Here is a 22,949-nt window from a genome sequence, read left to right on the forward strand (position 1 = left end):
TCAGGAAATGGTTTCAAAGGTCAGGATCTGATTTCTCTGGCTTAACCTCCCTGCGTGGATGAGCTTGTTGGCCGGCACCTCAGAGCCCAGCCCCACATCCTGCTTTTTGCACATCTTCCTCTCCTTCTCCATCCCCTTCTTCTGGGCTTGGACTCCTCTCGGAATCCCCTCTGCACGTACCTTCTTTGTACCCCCTGACTGTCTTGCGGGTCCTTCACTTACCATGCATGGCCTGTGACTCTGTCGGCAAACGTTTTCTGCAAAAAGGCTGCCTAGTAAATCTTTTAGGCATTGTGTGCCACTATCGTCTCTGTTGCGATTAATCACCTTTGTGTTGTAGCACAAAAGCAGACATTAATACGTTGGCAAATGGCTGTGATGGTGTTTCAATAAAACTTTATTTACAAAAATAGGTACTGATTCACATGCTATAGTTTGCTGAAAAATCAGTGAAAGTTTTTTCGATTTGGAAATTTCAGAATTTCCATCAAATCTACAAAATTCGGGTCCATTATTCCAAGCTTTATTTCATCTTGCTGATGAAATGGTACTTTAAAAACCACATGCGAATCCTGGTAGTGAGGTCATTTTCGTATAGCCCCTAAGCAATAGTGTATATGGCCTTTCTGATAAGTATGGAAGGTGAAGTAAATTGGGAGCTACACTCCGCTATTGAGAACTGTAACAATCAACCATGTGCGTGGGTGGACTTCCCATGAGATGCCCTTCACTTAAGTACCTCTCAGCACTGCAAGAGATGCCCTTAGGAGACTGTTTTTCTCAGTTCTTTATTAGGTTCGTATTTCTGGGTTTCGTATTCACATGCGTCTTCACTCAAAGCCACTGTACTATTTTGTATGTGTATCATATATTACCTGTATCACTTAGCTTTCTGGAATCTATAGGTTCCTTGGGCGTGCAGCTTTGCTGTCCTACTCCACGTAAAACTCTGTAGCTCAACTAAGCAGAACACACACTCACGTTCAATGCAGTTAATTCGGTTCTTCTCCGTATTCATCATGCTTATTACCGTTCTCAAATCCAGAGGCTTGGTTCTTGTTTTTGACAACGTCCCGCTGGCTTGCCGTCCGTCTGGATGCCATCTGTGCCATGTTTGTCACCGTCGTTGCCTTTGGGTCCCTGATTCTGGCAAAAAGTAAGTACAGATGTGAATAACTATGAATGGTATGATTACAATTTATAGCTGTGTTTACAGTTATTAAATTAAACTCTTGCCACCTTGTCTAATCCTACATACTGTTTGGTCCTAATGAAGTGAATTAAATCGTTTATGGAGTGTCAGGTTGGATAGGATTCAGCAGTGTGACTCATTTAAGGGAGTCATTTGGGTCTTGACGGGTTTCTTTTACCTTTCTTTGAATGGGTTGAGGTATGTACAATTGACATTCTAAACTTTTCTGTTAGTGTCTGGTAGTTGCGAAGAGAAAACCAGTCTATTCTGAAGCATTTTGTCTCACTTAGGGTGTTAGCTTTCAGACTACTTGTCACTGTTGGTTGTAGTTGCCTGGTGCATGAGGTGGAGAAAAATTCTCAGCAGGAAGGAGTATCATCCTCACTGCCACGTGGGTACCAGACAAGCATAGCATGAGTTCACCGTCCCAGTAACAACGTGCATGACAGTACTTACTGGAACAAGGAGAGTAGTATTTTAGTCTCGAAAGCATTGACACTTACAACCTATTGCTTTGTTTTTAGTGGTTTCCAGCTGTGGTTGAATTGCACGTAGAAAGTGGAATAACATAATGGGCTCTGAAACCATAATAAAGAATGTCTGAATAATGACATTATTTCTTGCATATAGAATATGCAAATGTATGTCGATCCTGCTGAAATTCATAAAATCATCTAATAAACTTTCTGAATATACAGTGTTGTTTTCCGCGTTGTATCTTGATCTCAAGCAACAAATGGTAAAATTGTAGCTGTTAATGTCATTATGTGCAAATTGTTTTAACATTACTGGTAAGTGGCAGAAGGAGCCAGGCTTAAGTTTCAAGTGAGATTGACTTTATTCTCTTCTTCCTCCTGACATAGCTCTGGATGCCGGGCAGGTTGGCTTGGCGCTGTCTTATGCCCTCACGCTCATGGGGATGTTTCAGTGGTGTGTTCGACAAAGTGCCGAAGTTGAGAATATGGTAATGTTTATCTTCACGTTCTCTGCCTTTTCAAGTCTCCTTGCCATTAAATGGCATAAAAGCCATTCTTATGTGAAATATTAAAACTGTTATTTTTACATCTTTGCTAACAGAGGTTTTTCAGATCCTTCCTCCATCTGTTTAATGTTAATGTAAAATAAAATATATACATCTTTTTCTGAATCTTATGGTTGCTATGTCAGCAGGTTTTATATTCATCACAAGCTTTTTCAGATGTAATAAATGTCTCTGTAGGAGGGAGGTTCTGAAATTCTGGAGAGGATATAAGCTAATTTCTTAGAAGCCTGTTTATTTTTGTTTTTTAATGGGTAATTCTTCATTCCTGGTAAAAGAAGATTGCAATATTTTGAGGTTGTTTATGTTTAGTTAATAGGTCCTCCTCTCCCAGTTTTACTTTTATTCTCTTATGTGATAAACAGCAGGAAGAAGGCCTTGGGTTTGCTGGTGTGCCTTCTTGGTAGAGCAAGCACCCTCTTGGAATGTGCTAGTCAAAGGGTATTAGCTTATGGTGGTATAGGAGGCTTTAATCAGTGTTTTAAATAATTGCATCTTCTCCTAAAGCAATGAACATAAAATCTATCCATTATTCTTAGAGTAAAATTTGAGGAATTATTACAGTGAGTTTTCGTGATCATCCAATTTAACGAATCTATATCAGGTAACCCTTCTATAGCAAAAGATTTTTTTTTTTTTTTTTTTTTCTTGCTGCAGAGGACAGAGTTTCACTCTTGTCACCCAGACTGGAGTGCAATGGTGTGATCTTGGCTCACTGCAACCTCTGCCTCTCGGGTTTAAGTAATTCTCCTGTCTCAACCTCCCAACTAGCTGGGATTACAGCCACCCACCACCACACCTGGCTAATTTTTGTATTTTTAGTAGAAATGGAGTTTCACCATGTTGGCCAGGCTGGTCTCAAACTCCTGACCTTTGGTGAGCCCCCCACCTTGGCCTCACAGAGTGTTGGGATTACAGGCATGAACCACCATGCCTGATAGGCAAAAGATTCTTGAGTAGATGTAAGTATTCTTTTCCTTTACAAAAGTTTCTTGCCTTTAATACAGATGTGAAAAGTGGATAAATAAAATATAAGCATTAATTTCTCTCATTATTTTAACCTCATGTTGAAGGAAGTGGCTGTAAGTGAAGGTGTCCTCACCATCCTCATTGGTCTCCTGCTTCTCTCCTTAACCAACCATGTGTAGAAGAACATTTCATTGACAATCTCTTAACATCATAAATGACACCCTCCATTCCTAACCCATGGGGATGTCATATTTCTTTCAGATGATCTCAGTAGAGAGGGTGATTGAATACACAGACCTTGAAAAAGAAGCACCTTGGGAATACCAGAAACGCCCACCACCAGCCTGGCCCCATGAAGGAGTGATCATCTTTGACAATGTTAACTTTATGTACAGTCTAGATGGGCCTGTGGTACTGAAGCACCTGACAGCACTCATTAAATCACGAGAAAAGGTTGGTTTCAAGCATCTTATCTCTTCTAAATTTCAGAAGATTTAGTGCTACATCTGCTTGTTGGCTTGCTTGTGGATGTGTGAAGGGGATCAGTGATAAATAGGTTAACCTGTCTTGGAAACTGACCATGAAATGTGGATACCAACATTCTTTCTTCATGCTGTGAATGGTTTCATTGTGGTTGTTGGGTCTCAGGGCTGGAGCTTCAGGTGACCCAGGATACTCTGTTTGACATCTAATTACTCATGCATTTTTCTAGTAAGTCAGCTCTGGCTTTTTGTCACCAACACTCCCATGTCTGATTCTGTCGATTTTTACTTTGTTGGGTTTCTCAAGTCCTTCTCTTCCTCTCAATTGCAGCAGCTTCTGTTCCAGCCTTTCTCCTCCTTCATCCTTTGACCCTGTATTAGTCTGTTTCCATGCTGCTGATAAAGGTTTACCTGAGACTGGGCAATTTACAGAAGAAAGAGAGGTTTAATGGACTTAAAGTTCCACATGGAACGGGAGGCCTCACAATCATGGCGGCAGGCAAGGAGGAGCAAGTCACATCTTACATGGAGGGCAACAGGCAAAGAGGGAGCTTGTACAGGGACACTTCCCCTTGTAAAAGCATTGGATCTTGTGATACTTATTCACTATCTCGAGTACAGCACAGGAAAGACCTGCCCCCATGATTCAGTTACCTCCCACCATGTCCCTCCTGCAACATGTGGGAATTTAAAATGAAATTTGGGTGGGGACGCAGCTAACCATATCAAGCCCTTTCCTTAGTCTTTCTTGCCTTCCTTTAACCCATGCTTTGCTTTCCCTCCCCTTCTCTCTCACTGCAAACTCTTTCTTTCTGAAACAGTTTGATCACAGATCTGATCCTTACATGGCTAGCTCCTGGCCTGGGGGAACTGCTGCTGCAACCCTAATGAGCTCCAGGCCCATCCTGACAGGAGCTGCGTGGCTGTCAGCCTCCAGGGAAGACCTAGATCCCATGACCCCATCAGTGCTCAGAAATCAGAGCCCCAAGCTGGAGGCAGTAAAGGCACCAGAGACTCACTCATAAGTCACTGAAAGGAAAGCAAGGAGGGGATTGGGAGGCTATGTGGAGGTTTGTGAGCTGGTTCTGTAGGCATCTAAGTCCACCAGTAACGTCCCTTTCGCATGTGGCCTAGGGCCCATGGCCAGGACTAAGACAGCCTCTTGATAGAATTAAAACAGACAAACAAGACAGTAGGAATCTCTTCCCCTTCCCACCCCTCTCGTTAGAACTCCCAACATGGGCACCCAGCCCCTGCACTCAGGGTGCTGTCCTTCTCCCCAAGCACCTGTCTGCCTTGCTCCTAGTGTGCACACTTTTTCAGTTAGTTCCGACATCTCTGCCTCCATGAAACTGTATTCTCCACATCATCTTACAGATTCTTGTTCTGAGACAAGAGTCTTGCTCTGTCACCCAGGCTAACATGCAAGGTCATGTTCTTGGCTCACTGTTACCTCCACCTCCCATGTTCAAGCCATTCTCCTGCCTCAACCTCCCGAGTAGCTGGGATTACAGGTGTGCGCCACTGCACCCAACTCAGTTTTGTGTTTTTAGTAGAGACTGGGTTTTGCCATGTTGGCCATGGCTGGTCTTGAACTCCTCAGCTCAAATAATCTGCACACCTTAGCCTCCCATATCACACCTGGGATTACAGAAGGAAATTCTGACAAATGCTGTGACATGGATGAGCCCTGAGGACATTATGCTGAGTGAGCTAGGCCAGACACATAAGGACAGTGCTGTAAGATTCCACTTACATGTGGGTACCTGGAGGAGTTAGCCATGGAGACAAAGTCGGATGGTGGGTGGCAGGGATAGGGGAGTGGGCATTAGTGTTTAATTTGTACAGAGTTTCAGTTTCACAAGAAGAACAGAGTTTTAGAGGTGGATGATGGTGATGGTTGCCCAACAACATGAATGTATTTAATGCAACAGAACTGTACATTTTAAAGTGGTTACAATAATCAATTGTATGTTATTTTACCACAATTTTAAAAGTACACTAAATGCCTTTTGTGTATCTTATCACAATTTTTTTGCTAAAGAAGGTAGCACAATAGCATGATGTATAATTCTGGTTCAGCATCTCACAGTACCCTGAGTCTTAAAGTCAGGGAGCATTTTATATTCACCTCTGCACCCCTGGAAAATGGCATGCTGCAGGGCATATGGTGGGTGCCTGTGAGAGTGAGAGATACGAACATACGAAGAAATCAGTAACAAAACACACATGACAGCCCCTGCAAACAGCCCATTCCCTGGGCATCAGTGTTAGATACTTTCAGAACTGCTCTTTTCAGCTCTTCCCACCACAGACCCATTTAATGGACTATAGTCATAATTTTTTCATTGTGCCATGAAAAATAAATATGCAGCTTCATGGCCAGATGATACCCAGGCAACCAGCAAAAGCTGATTCCTCATTATCTACCCCGTGTCCTTGTGAGTGTAAAGAAGATGAAGACCACTCTGCAGACAACATCAGCTGTAGCTCTTGCTGAAAGCAAGGTTTTTCAGACTCTGTTCCTGATGGTGCCAGGGAAATGTTTGCTTCCTCTCAGACACTGTGTTTATTGGTCCTCTGTGGTCATCATCATTCAGTCAGTTTCGTCACGTTGTAAATTTCCCTTGAAGCTGTGAAATATGAATTATCTACAAATCTCTGTTGTACAAGTTAGAAAACAACCTATATCTCCACACTGATATTGTTTCATCTTAAACCCCACCCCGCTACATCATAGGATTACCTGAGATCTACAATGTGGAAGGATACCAAGACTAGCTCGGCCATAGAGACCCCCACCCAGGCGGCACTGAGCGAATTGAGAACCAGACACTCAGATAGAACAGCAAAGTGGGACTATCTGAGGGGCCAGCAGCCTTCCAAGCTGAGAGTCTCAGGGAGCTGACAGCATTCCAGGCTGAAGGCCCTGAGCAGACTCTGACCCACACATCGATTCTCTCTGAACAGGTGATGATTATTAGCAAACAGATGTTTGGTATTTTCTCAAACACAAAAATATACCAAGTAGGCATCTGGTGCCCACTTACCACTGATCACACACAAACTAAAAAGTATTCCTCACAAGGGAACTACGGGGGCAGGGTCAGATGTCCCAGACTTAAAGAACTGTTTTTAACCAGTGTATGATATTTATATATTGTCCTGCCACTTTAGAATGCCCCAAATAGTTTTCTACTTGGTGGATACATCTAGGTTTTCCTTGCCACTATTCTTAGCAGACACTCAGCATTTCTCAGCAATCATACATTCAGCATTTCTCAACAGGTGGGTAAATTGAATTTGAAGACTGAATTAGAGCTACAAGCACTTGGCTTTTGTTTTTTTTTAAGACCGAGTCTTGTTGTGTCATCCACGCTGGAGTGCAGTGGCACAATCTCGGCTCACTCAGCTTCCCTGGTTCAAGTGATTTCTCCTGCCTCAGCCTCCCAAGTAGCTTGGGGTTTCACCGTGTTGGCTAGGCTGGTCTCGAACTCCTGGCCTCAAGCGATCCACCTGCTTTGACCTCCCAAAGTGCTGAGATTACAGGCATGAGCCACTGCACCCAGCCCCACTTGGCTTTGATTTGTGTCCTGGTTCACCCCCAGTGTCACCTTTAGCTCTATTTGTGTATTCCGAGATGGCATCCAGGCATCATCAGGGTGAATTGTTCCACTTTGCCTGTGTATATTCAGGGTTCATCTTCTCCACACCTGCCGGCAGCCCCAGGATCTCAGTAGTCCCTTTCGCTGTTGGATCTGATGGAGAGAGGCATTTTTTCCGGCAGGGATGTGTCCACACAGCAGAAACAGGGCTTCATTCTCTTTCAATTGCTTCATCTGCTCAGATTCCTGGATGTTATAATAAATAGGAAAAAGTAATAGGCACTAAGCAGGTTTCTAATTAATAGAAGAAATAGCAAGTAAAAAAGAATGAACCAAAATGAGGTATATACCACCCTAGGATTCCTGGTTAGATTCCAAACACTGGCTGCATTTTTCATTTAGATGATTTTGTGGTTGATTTAATCATTTAAGAGAGTACTGGGCCATTTTAAAGCATTTTTCAGGTCTAGAGGTAGATTGATTTTGGTTTGTTATTTTTTTTTTCTTGCTCAGAGCTATTACTTGGATGATACATTTTTACAGATGTGTATTAGACCTTGCTATAATGTGCAAAAATATTAGTTTCTTGTATTTTCTCCTGTTTTACATTAATGTTTGCCGAGAAACCCCTCCCCTCACAGCCAGATTGTCCCACTTCCCCCGCCTGCTTGCTCATCTTGGGGGCTGGGATCCGCATCGCCTGCCTCTGCTGGGAACATGCTAGAAATGCAGACTGTCAGGCCCACCCCACCCTTTTGATTAAAATTGCGTTGGCACAAGAACCAGCCCGACTCCTGACCCTGCAGTAAAGCCATCGCTCTCCAGTAAGCAACTTCTGATGACTGATAATTTGAGATTTCCAAGAAACTTCTTTTGACGACTTGAAGTTGAGCTCAGGATTACCCCAGCCTCTCTTACAAGGAAACATGAGACTCTGGATAGTCCCTGGCCACATACAACCGTACAGATTTTTTTGTTTTTACTTTTCTACAAATCGTGAGTTTACATTACAGTTAATTCTGTGTGATTCTGCATTTCTGCATTCCTTTGCACCTTTCCAGTCATCTCTGTCTTCTGTCACACTTTTCACCCCACAATACACCCTTTCCTGTAAGCAGTCTCTGTCCTCATACCCGCTCAGCACAGCTATGTAATTGAATTCCTTTCACTACTGGATGGGACCAAAATTAGTCTCACTGCCCCAAACAGTGCACTAGGTCTGTCTGACTGTTTCCTAGGTGCCCCATGCCCAGCGTAGCTGCTGTTCTCTCTCCCAGCCTCTGCTGTGGGTGCCACTTCTTCCTGTCAACAGCTGTAATCCACCCTAATACAGGTACCCTCTTGGCTCAAAGTTGTCAGTTTCTTGTTCCAGCTACCTTCTGATACTCACCAATGTCCATACCATGCATTAAATGTGTGACAATAGGATCAGTATAGCAGGCCAGTGCCTACAACAACCACACTTCTCCTGCTGTCTCCCTTCTAGCTGGACCAAGGGAATACAGAGCCAGGCTGTCCAAGTGATAGGGAGGCCATCAGCAGAATGGGCAAGAGGCTGGCAGACCTGGGTTTCAGTTCCATTATGCGACTTAGGGGCTCAGTTATTTCAGACAATTTAATCAATCTTACTAAGGCTTGATTTTTCTCTCTTGAAAAATGCAACTGATAGGGCCTAACCGTTTTAGTTGTATAACTTAAATGAGATAAGAGGCAGAAAACACCTTTTGTGTACCTGAGCAATATGGCAATAGTGTTCCCATAAGCCTTTCAAGCCTGAGTTAAATGCTCAACTCTCTGGGGGAGTTCTGGTTTTTGCAGGACATCACAGGTGATACAAAGAATACAAAGCTAATTCTAATATAGGTCCTGCCTACAGCACTTATCACCTAGTAGAGGAAACAAAGTACAGGTATTGATCGACTTACGACCTGTGCAACTTACGACCATTCGATTTTACGACCACAATCGCTAGCCACGTCTGCTCCACATCTGGCAGCGCAAACGTTGCCCAGCTGGGCGTACGACAGTGCGGACCAGCTTCTGGCAGCACTACCATCTCTGCGTGCACCATTTCAACTGTACATATAGCCTACTCAACGACCAAATCGTGTTACGACCGTTCCGCGGTCCTGACCGTGGTCATAAGTTGAGCACTGCCTGTAGTGTATAAATGTCTGCTCTGTAAGACAGGAGTTCACAGATTTTATGGCTGTTTAGAAAAGGTGTATGACAGCCATTAAGTGTGGGGAAATCCACGAGGGGACAGGTGGAGGATTTTAATGCGATGATGCATTTGAAACAGACTTTGTAAAATGGTTAGGATTTCAGCAGGTCGAAATGCCTGTGAAAGGCACGATGGCATATGCCAAGGCAGGATGCCGTGATTCGATGTGAATGAAGCATTCGGCACCTCTGAGTGTACAGGGGCAGGAACTACTAGGTGAATGACACACGTGCACGCTTAGTCTTCACAGCCACCCCGCAAACTCAAGCCAGCCATGGAGCTAAGGATGGAAAGGTTAGTTGGGACCATTTTGTAGAGGAGGTTTCTCAGTGTGGAGGGCCAGGCAGAGAGCTGTACTTCGGAAGTCGAATCTGAGAAGTGAGTGCACAGGGAAGACGCTGGAGGCCTGAAGCCAATAGATCTCATGTACTGCGAGCAAGCTGTGATGCGGCAAGTGATTCCACTTTGTAGAATCAAACTAATGTTAATTAAACAAAGTTGTAACACCCTGGTTAGTGAATTTGCAGGGATACAGGTGGGAGTAGAAATTGGTATTGTATTTCTGGAGGGTAGTTTGGCATGACTTAACAGCCTCCTTTGAAAATGTTCATACCTGTTCCTCAGCAATTCCACATCTAAGAATTTATTTTAAGGAACTAATTAAGGTTGTTTGCAAAGGTATAGCTTCAAGGGTATTTAACATGGTATTATTTACAATAGCAAAATATGGAGCCTTAACATCCACAAATAGGGGATTTGTTGAATAAATAATCATATATACTGTAATATTATGTGGCCACTAAAGTAAATACTTTCATTAAATAATAAATGAAAATAGATTATAATAATCTGTTCATATTCTCATTTCGTTTAAATATGTGAGATTTTATCTTTAGGAATACAGATAACACATTCAGGTTCAGAAAGAAAAAGCATTAACGTATAACAAGGATTCTGTTAGATTGCTGGGGTTGTTTATTTATTTTTCAAATTCACTTGCACTGGTTATAACTAGCAAAAGGGTTTGTTTTGTTTTTCAAATGTTAATGCAGCCTTGCACTCAGGTAATGGCTGCAGAAATTAAAATGAGGGTATTGAGTCAAGAAACAGAACAAGTAATATCTTTAGGGTATGTTGTTGGGGAAAGCTGGGAGGTGGGTGTTTTGAGCCTGTGAACATGGGGAAGAATTTATTAGATTAAAATGGAGGAGTCAGAAGCAGCAGCTGTTCTGAGTGGGGTACTGGGTATTGATCATGTTGAGTTTTATATCTGAAGAGAGATCCAAATCTAATGTTTGGCCATGGAGACCACTCTTGGCCCAGTTGGGAAAATAAAAAGGGGATATTGTAACACAATTAAAATAAGACTAAGTATCTCTTTGGTGTTATGAATGAAACTTACTGATATTAGTGATATTCTCCATAGGATTTGGTAAAACCCATTGGTGACTTGTGAAAGACTTGGAGACTATAATTTTGATGACTTTGAAAAGAGAAGTAACCAGAGCTAGGTTTTCTTTGGTTGCCTTTTCCTGATTATATCCTCACCTGAGTTTTGAGTGCCTAGTCTTATGGTCGTAGGCAGCCCTCCGTGTCCCCTACCTTTGAGGGGCGCATACTGGCCATCTACCAATAATAGCCTACAAACGTCCAGGTTTGCACAGATGGCTCAGTTTCCCACAGAGCTGATAACATAAGTGTCCACACATTCTCACAAACACAGCATTTGTCTACGTCTGGATACGTGCTGATTTACACATAAGGACACCCAGAGATACTCAGAAACACGCATAAGCCACACACATGTACACACACACACACACACACACACACACACACACATACTCATGCATGCACCAGGATGTACCTATATGCAGAAAATGGTCCACCTATAAAATATAAGCTAGGATTTACCATAAGGTAGAAAGAAAATGACTACAAAGGTAGTAAAATTAGCTAAAGCCACTTTTAAAACATTTACATTTTTATATTTTGTACACTTATCTCTTTAAAGATAAAATTCCTTGTGGAAATGCCATTATTGACTTTACAGATATGGAGGTGTTTAAATGAGGTAAATGTCACATTCCCAACACATACTCAGTGCTCAGTAAAGTTTGCTTCCTCTCTGTTTAAAGCAGTGAGTTTTGAAATTTATTAATTGACAAATGATTGAAGGCATCTCTTGTGGCCTTTGTTGACTCCAGATTCCTAAATAAGGAGGATGTCATTTCTTGGGAAGTTCCCTCCAGGAAATTTGCAGTTGGGCAAGGTCATTGGCACAGAGGCCAGTTTCTGCATACAGATTTATATGCACACGTGAGAAAGCCAGTTTTTACAGTATAATATAGCCCCCACGTTTTTACCTGTATTTCGTTGATTCTTTGATGGTATTGGCAGTGCACTTCATTTCTCTGGCTCTTGGCTTTAATAGAGGAGTGATACTTGACACAAATGTTTCTCAAGGGGCAATTGTAAGTATTAATTAGTTTGTAAAATGCCTTTTGAACTGCTGAGATGAAAGGCCTTACATAAACAGCAAATGTTATTTGTGTTGTTGTTGATCTCATTATGTGTTTTTTGGCTACTAGTTATTACTGTCTTTTAAGACTCTGCAATCTTCACTTCAGAATTTTAAAGCATTTCCGTTTGAGACAAAATATAGCCAGATAGTTAATATTTGGAAGTTTTTCTACCAAAGAATATGTCATCTTAAATGACAGAACTCTGAAAAATGAATACTCGTTTATGTCACTTCTGACACCTCTGTCTTGAATTAATATCCCTGCGAAATTATTTCAGAAAGTCAAGTTACTCAGATCCTACAAGTAAAACTAATTTAAAAGTTGCCTTTTCATGGGCCACTTGGGAGACTGTTGACTTTTCAGTGCCAGTAAACAGATTCTGTTATTTTTAACTCTGTTTTTAGAACAGTGGATCCCAAGCAGGGGCAGTTTTGCCCCAGGGGACATTTGTCAGTGACATTTTTGGTGGTATCTTAGGAGTGTGCTCCTGGCATCTATGCAGTAGGGTCCGGGGATGCTAGTAAATCCCCCATAATGCCCAGGGCAGCCCCCCAAAAGAAGTATCCAGCTCAGAAGGTCGTCAGTGCTGAGGTTGGGAAACTCTTAGACTATACTCCATGTAGAATGTCCTTAATTCTTCTTCAAAAACCAAAAGTTTTCTCCTACTTTTGCTTTATCTTGTTAATTAATTTTTTTTTTTTTTTAAATCCTGCCTCCTGGATCTCTCTGTAGGTTGGCATTGTGGGAAGAACTGGAGCTGGAAAAAGTTCCCTCATCTCGGCCCTTTTTAGATTGTCAGAACCCGAAGGTAAAATTTGGATTGATAAGATCTTGACAACTGAAATTGGACTTCACGATTTAAGGAAGAAAATGTCAATCATACCTCAGGTATGCAAGTCATAGCGTCCTTACCTGCTCCTTTTAGAAGAGCAACTATGTTTAATTGCTTTTATTTTTATTGCTTTTTTTTAATTGGATGAAAGAATTGTTGTTGTTTTTTTCACCTAATAGAGCATGTTTTGAAAAGCAAATATTTTCTCCAGATATTTTCATCAGATATCCAGCTTTGTTTGTTTCTGTGTGTGTGTGTTTGATATTTAATAGTAACTTACCCAGATAGATTTCTGTACTCCGATGCCACAGCTTTATCCACTGACGACCACAGAATTCCAAGAACAAAATGATGCATGGTTTGTTTAGCACTGGAAAGGTTTCTAAGGGGAGACGTGGATTTTAAGTGTTTTAATGCTGGAATTGTGCTGTAGGAACTAAAGCTATCTTCTCAAAGGTGATTACCTCCATGAAGAGCTTTCTGTGAAAGTGTGGGCTGTGAGAATTACAAAGCTTATAGTTGCTTTGCCGTGAGTTTTAGAATCTAGCTCTTGGTGAATGATTTTAACCAGGGAGTTGTTAGAGAATAGCAAGGAGGAACACGAGAGGAGGAATTCCGTCTCTCTGCACTTCAGCTTTGTCTTTCTTAGGATCGCCGTCGTGAGGGTGTGTGGCATGCCTCACACAGACCCAGTATGTGTTTGCTATTTTGGTAGAGGATTAAATTGGCCATGCCTTCCTGGGCTCTGATTCTATCATCTTTTCTTCTCCTTAACAGAATTATGATTCTCAAGGAGTGTTCTAGAGGCTGGATTATTTGCGCAGTGAGAGCTCCTGTCATTGCTTTGGTTCATATTTAACATAAATTCAGGAAGTATCCGTTGAGTAATTATTGTTCTCCAGGTGTATAGACATAAGCAGGATAGACCTTGTCCCACCGGAATGGGGTCTGCAGCCGGGGCCTCATGGCTTCCATCAGGCTTACAGTTCCATCCCGTCCTTCACTTTAACACTCCTGCACATTCAACTCCAGACATGGCTGGGTTTTTGTTTGTTTGTTTGTTTGTTTTGTTTTTGCTTATTTTGAGATGGAGTTTTGCTCTTATTACCCAGGCTGGAGTGCAATGGCGCGATCTCGGCTCACCGCAACCTCCGCCTCCTGGGTTCAGGCAATTCTCCTGCCTCAGCCTCCTGAGTAGCTCAGATTACAGGCACGCACCACCATGCCCAGCTACTTTTTTTTTTTTCCGTATTTTTAGTAGAGACGGGGTTTCACCATGTTGACCAGGACGGTCTTGATCTCTTGACCTCGTGATCCACCCGCCTCGGCCTCCCAAAGTGCTGGGATTACAGGCTTGAGCCACCGCGCCCGGCCCTGTTTGTTTGTTTTTAATGTGGGATTTTTAAAATACTCTACGGTCATTGAGGGGAGCTGAGGAACACACCCCCAGCCCCACACACACTCACACTCACACATTCTTGAGAAGAGAAACACGGAGAGGAGACGAGCAAAACCCAGGCAGAAATGTGCTTTCTGGGCATGTGGATGTAAACAACTGTTAAAGGCCCATTTATTAGGAAGCATAGAGAACATGACACCAGAAGGGAAGGAGAATGTGATTTTTATCTTACACCAGTACAGTTATGGCTACCCTAGCACTGACCTCTAAAACAACTGGAATCATTCTTAAGGAATTTTGAAGATGTGAAGAAACCAGAACCCTTGTGCACTGTTGGTGGGAATGTGAAATGGTGCAGCCACTTTGGAAAATAGTATAGAGTTTTCCAAAGAGAGCTAACATATGACCCAGCAGTTCCGCTTCCTGAAAGAATTGGAAGCAGGATCTCAGGTTTTTGTACATCCATGATAATCACAGTACCCAAAAGGTAGAAATGGCCCTATTGTCCATCACCAGATGAGTGGATGAACAGAATGTGGTCTGTCCATACAATGGGAAATTTTTCAGCTTTAAAATGGAAGGAAATTCCGACATAGTCTATAATGCAGATATGCCCTAAAGACATTATGCTAAGTGAAAATAAGCCAGTCACGAAGGGCAAACACTGGATGGTTCCCCTAGTATGAGGTGCCTAGACTAGTCAGTTTCACAGAGACACAGAGTAGAAGGATGGTCACTGGGGGCTGAGGGAAGGTGGGGGATAGGAAGTTACAGTATCTCACATAGGACTTCAGATTCGTAAGATGAAAAGCATCTTGTGAATGAGTGGATGGTGGTGATGGCTACAGCACAGTGTGAATGTCCTTCAGATCACTGAAATGTTTACTTTGAAACAGTGAAAGTGGTAAATTTTATGCTATGTGTATTTTACCACAATTTTTTTTTTAATTTAAAAGAAAAAAAGTGTCCTTTTCAGGATAAAATGGGAAGAAATGTTTAGCACATTAGATTCCCTCTGGCTATTGCAAGCATCACTTGGTGCTTATAGTAGAAAATGAGGGTATACATTCTCAAATTTTGTATTTTGGTTCTGCCCATCTCAAAAATGGGCCAAATGCAGTTTACTTAGCAGAGAATGGGCATGTCTGTGAAGTACTTTTATATCCTTGGATGAAAGGATCTAGGAACTTGCCCTGCATTTACTTTGAGTGCTTCTTAATAAGAAATAGTTGTGTGCTTGTGTACATAAAAGAACTCTAAATAAAGAAGTAACATTAGATGATTCTTGGCTCTGCCAGTAACGTTTTGGAAGCACATCTGAGCAAAGACTAAATATACCTTGACATCACCAGGTTTTGGTCCAGTTCCATAAGTTTCCACCCTACTTTTGAGCAAATGTGCTATGTATATAGTCCAGGGAGCATGCTTACAAAACACCACTAAGCTTTGTATCCATGTAGATCCTGATCTCCAAGCATTGTAAACATAGAACCTTTCTTTTTTATGCCTTTGTCTCCAAGGCTCAATGTGGGTTGAAAAAAGGAAACGTAGTCTAGAGTGACTATGCAATGCTTAATGTGACCCAGGAAATCATTCAGCAGACTGCTTGGGACAGAATCTTTCAGAGCATCTTCTAAGCGTCAGCACAACTCACATTTTATTCCAGCTCTGCCTGATACCAGTGTGACCTCAATGAAGTCACTTAGCCTCTAAGCTTCAGTTTCTTCATCCTTAAGCCAGGCCTAGTAATTACTAACTTACAGATTAGTTGTGAAGATTTTACTGGATAAGAACATGTTTGTGGCCCTTGTCCGGGTTCTGAGGAATGCTCAATAAATAGTACCTATTTCTAATTAAGGATTGGGGCGCAGGCCTTGAAGGTATTATTACTATTCACTATTCTAGAAGGACTTGGCTCATTAACTCCTATTTCTGTGATCCATGGTGAATTTCTTGAACCAAATTGTTTATGTAAATTTAAATAGTGAAGCAGCAACAAACACAGAAAAATCATGTGCACAGCAAAAGCCTAAGAGAGAAATCTAATGTTTTTCCCACAAGGGCCAAAAGGTGAGGCTATCACTTTGTTTTCTGGGTTCCCCCCACCCTGGTCTTAGCGGCATTCCTGACTGCTCTCAGTACCCCTCTAATGCTTTGCATTTCCGGAGCAGACAGCTGACACTGGTTCTTAGCCCTGCATGAGAGCAGGGGCTGTCTGTCTTAGATCTAGTGCGTTCGTGATCGTTGCATCCCAGACAAGTTACATAAGTAGTGACAATTCCTAACGTTTGCAGAACCCTCAGCATGGTTCGCTTCTTTCCTTGCCATCTCCCACTTTGTCCTCACAGCAATTCTGTGTCATCCTTATCTGACACGTTTTCAAACTGAGGCACAGATTGCTTAACCCACTTAACAAATAAACAGCAGAGCCAGGATTCAAATGGAATGTAGGGCGAATCCCAACACCAGATCCTGAGTTTCTAAACCCTCCCCTAGGGACTTTAAACCCACGTTGGCCAGCACTATCCCCGATCGGAACTCTGCTTTGCAACATGATTTCGTGTGGGCTCGTGCTGGTGCACATGCACACACACACACACACACACACACACACACACACACACACAGAAACAGAAACAAAAACCTCTCAACATGGTATTACTCCATGCTTCTGCGCCCTGATATTTTCTATCACATACATTCTGTTCTGGTTCATATAAAAGACATAATGATGGTCTCGAGCCACAAAACTGATTTCATGATCCATTGATTGCGCCTGCCTTTTGAAGAGCACTGTACCTCACTGTCCTGCCCTGCTTAGCTGGGCTCCTGCTGCCTGGCAGCACCGTGCAAGGAGCCCCATAACAGAGTGATTGTCACTGCAGCCGGGTGGCATGTGTCAAGTTGGCCCCATTCTTCAGAAATAAACTAAGGCTCAGGGAAATTAATGACTTACCTGGAGATGTACAGCTAATAAGTAGAATCAGAACTAATAACTATCCAACTCAGTTTATTTTTTCAGTAAATGTTTGTTGGATAGCATGATGTCTCATCATATATTTTACTCAGTGTTTTTCTTTCTTTCTTTCTTTCTTTTTTTTGGAGATGGAGTCTCGTTCTCTTGCCAGGCTGGAGTGCAATGGCGCGATCCTGGCTCACTGTAATCTCCACCTCCTGGATTCAAGCTATTCTCCTGCCTCAGCCTCCTGAGTAACTGGGATTACAGGCATACACCATCACGCCCAGCTAATTTTTGTATTTTAAGTAGAGATGGGGTTTCACCATGTTGGCCAGGATGGTCTTGATCTCCTGACCTCATGATCTGCCCACCTCACCTTCCCAAAGCACTCATTTTTTCCTGTCTCCCCAACTTACAGAAGGTTCCCAGTAACCAAAGAGTGCAAACATAGAGCAAAGTCAAAAGGTATCTTTTCTTTGAGCTTTGTCTGTCATTTGGATGGTTAGGTCATTTTGAAAGACTGAATTGTGGTTTCTTTCTATTTTTATTTTTTCCAAAACCTTAAGTGACACTAAGCACTAAAAGAAAATCATTTTGGAAACAGAGTATATTCACTTATGTGTCATGAGCTAGTGAGTGTCAGAAGATCCTCCAGACCTTGCCTTGTGGGAGCTCAGAGCCCTTCGTCTTACAAGGCCTCAGTGGCCGCAGAGGGTGAAGGCCAGAGACTTGAGGTTACATGAAGGTTACTGGTCGGCAGTGCAGAAAGCATATACCCCTCTTCCTCAGAAATGAGTGGAAAGCCAAATTGCTTGTGCCACCAAACCCTGATGTAGGGAATCTAGGAAGTTTGGAGCACGCACAGCAAAGGTGGAACCAAGTGCTGTTTCTCTGAACAGCCACGTTTGGGCGAGTCTGGCCTGCATGGCTTCCCGGGGTTGTGTGGAGCACGAGTTACCATGTTCTCTCTCTTCCTGGCTCATCCCTTTCATTTATGGTTCAGGATCCTCTGTCACTCTTGACCACACCATGAGCAACCCAGATTGGTGGTTGGGAGTAAGCAGCAAGGAACTGGGGCATGGAGATGGTAACAGACACAGTCAGGGGCCAGTCCTGGAGTCACTTTAAGAAACAAATACTGGCCAGGTGCCCTGGCTCATGCCTGTGATCCAGCACATTGGGAGGGCAGATCAGAAGGTCAGGAGTTCTAGACCACCGTGGCCAATATCATGAAACGTCGTTTCTACTAAAAATACAAAAATTAGCCTGGCATGGTGGTGGGTGCCTTTAATCCCAGCTACTCTGGAGGCTGAGGCAGGAGAATTGCTTGAACCCAGGAAGTGGAGGTTGCAGTGAGCTGAGATGGTGCCACTGCACTCCAGCCTGGGTGACAGAGCAAGACTCCATCTCAAAATAAATAAATAAATAAATAAACAAACAAACAAATACTGAATCCTTAAGAAAGTACCCTTCAATTTGTATTCAAAATTTCAGGAAGAAGCAAACAGTGAAAGTACTTCCTAAATAATTTTCTTAAACAGAATAGTTAGCTGAAATGTATGCTTCCTTTGTGTTTACAACACAAGGTAGTTAAGTGCATTTCCCAAAGAGAACACCACAGTGGTACTGTAACTCAGAGAAGAGTTTGCTTAACTGAAGGATCTGGAAAAATGGATTTCAAAATGGTTTTTGGATGGATTCTTTACTCCTAGAGCCTTCCAGTTTTATTGGCACAAAGAAATGTTTTCAACTAAAGAGTCACTCCATGCAAATTCAACATTTATGATAGCACCCTAAGGGTTGGCGTACATCAATAGCTATAATCTTTGCTAAGATTAAACAGATTCATTTTTTGTATTTGGTGGACTTTTTTTATTTTTAAATCAGAGCAAAAGCTAGATACTTTTTAAGCAGCACACTGCTCAGACTTCTGCTATCTTGATATTTCTACTCCTGAATTTCCTTCAGTAGGTTGAAAAGGTTAACCAGAGTGTGTCTCTTTAAGACTTCTTTTTCATTACCTGGTTTTCTTTCCTTTTTTTTTTTTTTTTTTTCTTTTTGAGAACAAAACTCAAAGGGAAAAAGAGAGGTAGGTATGCAGTTACTAGTAAAGAAATACAATTGGATTCTGGCCTAATGCAGTCAGTCCTTTGTTTCTTTACACTGAAGTCTTCATTAAAACCATGGAACTGCTCCCTGGAGCTGGTGACCTTTTTGTATCTAAAGAAGACTTTACACGACTTAAATTCTTTTTCCTTTGTTGTTGAACAATGTTCTTTTCTTCTGTAAATGGATGATGATCAGTTCATTCAGAGGCTGCAGGATTTTAAAAAAATAATAGGAAACCAAGATTTAAAGTGAGTTCAGGTGATTCCCTCTTTCTTGGCACAGGGGGACCTTAATCAATGTCTTCAGGATTTGAAATTCACTTGTAGCTCTGAGCACACCAGGCAACAGCAATGTGGCCAGCTACTGGGCAGCGTATATTTTAAGAGAGGAAAGTTTCCTGGTTTGGGACAAGATGAGGATAAAGTATTGTGCTTTGCCCTGCTGGTTTGTAACTCCTCATGCAGTTTTTGTCTTGGTCCCAGGTCGTTTTAAGTGTCTGAAGGTTAGTGGATAGAGTTTCTTTTTGAAATAATGAGAGGCTTGTCTTCCAGAAGTTTGTACGAAAGGTCTAGGAAGACTGCAATTTTCAGTCTTGCAGTACTGCTGAGGGATTATCAGTTTACTGCACTAAATACTTTGATTCAGAGTGCCCATTTTTAGGCCACGTGGTTTTTTTGTTGTCATCGTCATCATCGTTGCTGTTTTGAGACAGAGTCTTGCTCTGTCGCCCAGGTGAGTGCAGTGGCGTGATCTCGGCTCGCTGTAACCTCCGCCTCCTAGGTTCAAACGATTCTCCTGTCTCAGCCTCCTGAGTAGCTGGGATTACAGGAACACCCCACCCTGCCTGGCTAATTTTTTATTTTTAGTAAAGACGGGGTTTCGCCATGTTGATCAGGCTGGTCTTGCACTCCTACCTCAGGTGATCCACCTGCCTCGGCCTCCCAAAGTGCTGGGATTATAGGCGTGAGCCACCATGCCCAGCTTGGTCACATGTTTACTATCAACTTGTCTTATGTTAGTAATGAGGACAAAATTTTACTACTCACTACGGCCCAAGGATTTTTTTAAAAGTATGAACTTTAAACCCTAATGAGAAACAGGTTTGATTTAGTGCTTTATTTAAAATAATATCTCGAACAGAGCATTGGTTTCGCTAACTATGGAGGTTAAAATAAAACTCGTATTAAGTGACATTTTAAAATATGTACCATCAAAAATATGTACTTAGGCTAATAAATCTTGTATATTTTACATGAAGATTGTATGTCCTACCATAAATCCCTACTCTGAAATGTTCTACCTGCAAATGTTTTTACAACACTTGTTTATAAGATTAATTTATTTACTTCATTCCATGGAGGAGGGTACTTTAAATAACAATATCTATCAGAAATGATAATTAATTTGACTCTTATCTGCTCTTGCAATATGTGACTACTATGAGCACTTTTATTACCTTTTGAAGATAATATAATGGTTTCTTATTGGGCAAGTAGATGAAAGTAGAATGAGTAGAAACCAAAATAAACAGCACGTGTAGAACACATTGGCAGATTAAAACACACTGTTAACAAATTACCTGCTGGTTTTAAGGAAAAATATAGGTTCAATCAGTTAATGTTTCATTAAATCATTCTCATTCAGCAAGTTTTGACTGAAATTTTACTCATTATGAAATATATATTTGGCATGTCATAACAAAGAGAAATATTCTTATTTACTAAATCTTTTTTCTTCTATGTAATGCTGCCACAGAAACACAAATAATTGCTTAATATTTTTCTTTAAAATGACTGTGGATTTAAACAGAAATGCTTATGGCAGTGGGAATTGCTTAAACTCAAATTTAGGCTTTTTTCACCAAGAAAAGCCAAAATGGATGGTTGGTGATAATTAGCAGAGCCTCCATAGGTCCTGCAGATTATCTGAGGTCAGAGTTTAGAGCTCAGCCTAAAGCAGCTACAGACATCGTTGACTCAAATCGAGAAACTTAAGGTCCTGTGAAGAATCACACTTCAGTCCTTCCCCCGGGTCTTTGGAGGAATTCATCCATTTCAAGGTTTCCCTTCTAAAGGAGAAAGACAGTAAGGAAGGGGACAGGCAAGGGGCTCTGGATAATGGAAGACAGGATGACCGGACTTGAATTGTACACTCCTATGCCTGTTCTTTTGAGCCTCCAAAACTACTATTCCGAAACGTGCTAATACTATGAGCCCTTTCATCCCTCAACAGAGGTGGAATGATCAGTCTTTAAAATGCAAAAAAAAAAAATTGTTCGTAGATTAGCTTAGGTATCATCTCTCTAGCGCATACCATGAAAACCTAGGCAGACACTCAGTCAAACCCTAGACCTGGTGACAGGTGTGATTTTTCTCTGGGGGAGGAACCTGAGGGAAAAAATGTTCCGGTAGCATATGCTGTTCTAGACAAGGTAATAGACTTGTTAATGTAAACACAGAACTGCGTCTCACAGCTCTAAATGGGCTCCAAGCCCATTTCTCAAACCCATTCCCCTCTTAGCCTCTTTATCTCCTCGAACACATATCCTCAAAGAGTCTCTGGGTTTTGGCCACTGAACAGAATCATACCCTCCGTTTAGGGCCTTGTGAGGAGGAGGAAGAGCATCAAAGAGAGAAAGAAAGGATGAGTTGCAGCCATCCCTGTCCTGGTCACATGGTTTCTGTCAACTTCATTTAAAGGAGGAGAAATAACTTAGTTAGAATCTTAGAGTTGATAGTTATAAAGAGTAAGTCACGTTTTTATTTTAATCTGAAATAACCAGAATGATGGTTATTCCCTTCACAAGAAAGTCTCACCATTGTGTAGATGGTTGTTCAGGTTATGGTCTTCAGTTGGGAACTTTTAAGAAAGGCCTTACATATGACTCTTGAAATTTTTCGGTTCCATTCTGTAATTTGGAAACATCCTGTGACCAGTGGCTTTTTGGCGCTTTTGGGGGGATATTGGCCACTTTTTCAGCTTTGTACAAACCAAGTGACCATTTTACCATCTTTTCCATTTTTGCATTTTGCTGAGGACTTATGTTTTTGGTGGTACCCTGTCTGCCTTCTACATCCATTTCTTTCTCACCAGCCTAAAACAGAGACAATAGGGAAAGGGATGAGAACCTCCCTATCATTCTTCTTCATGGCTGGAGAAAAAAGAAGTCTGCCTCCTTCATCTCACTTCTCTGGCTTTTGAGAAGTGAGGAGGAACAGTCCAGCCCCAAGGCCAGGGGAGATTTGAGCCCAGTGGTTCCCGTGAAAGAGTCCCACCTTCTCGTGTTCCCACATCCGTGCATCCCCTTGTTCTGCCGCATCCTTGAAAGCAGTTCATTGCACTCCTATATCCTTATGGCCTGGCTTATTAGAGCCTTCCAGAGGAAAACTTTTTTTTTTTAAAGATGGAGTCTTGCTCTGTTGCTCAGGCTGAAGTGCAATGGCACGACCTTGGCTCACTGCAACCTCCATTGTCTGGATTCCAGGGATTCTCCTGCCTCAGCCTCCCAAATAGCTGCGACTACAGGCACCCGCCACCACACCCAGCTACCAGAAGAAAACTTTCACACAGCCTACATAAGCTTAGGTGCAAGATTCTCTCTTGAAGCTCAGGAA

At 42.1% G+C, this 22,949-nt stretch overlaps 1 protein-coding gene across 3 annotated transcripts in view; it reads left to right on the plus strand.

The window, feature by feature from the left end:
* Positions 1-22,949, plus strand: part of ABCC4 (ATP binding cassette subfamily C member 4 (PEL blood group)) — a 283,152-nt gene that overhangs the window by 220,012 nt on the left and 40,191 nt on the right. For all 3 annotated transcript variants that reach the window (XM_074387539.1, XM_003928200.3, XM_074387538.1), the window contains 4 exons: positions 1,046-1,156; positions 2,056-2,156; positions 3,462-3,653; positions 12,769-12,924. In XM_074387539.1, coding sequence (XP_074243640.1) covers positions 1,046-1,156; positions 2,056-2,156; positions 3,462-3,653; positions 12,769-12,924 — 560 coding nt within the window. The remainder of the gene's footprint in view (positions 1-1,045; positions 1,157-2,055; positions 2,157-3,461; positions 3,654-12,768; positions 12,925-22,949) is intronic.

Source organism: Saimiri boliviensis, chromosome 16, assembly GCF_048565385.1.
Source record: "Saimiri boliviensis isolate mSaiBol1 chromosome 16, mSaiBol1.pri, whole genome shotgun sequence".
NCBI classification, from domain to species: Eukaryota; Metazoa; Chordata; class Mammalia; order Primates; family Cebidae; genus Saimiri; species Saimiri boliviensis.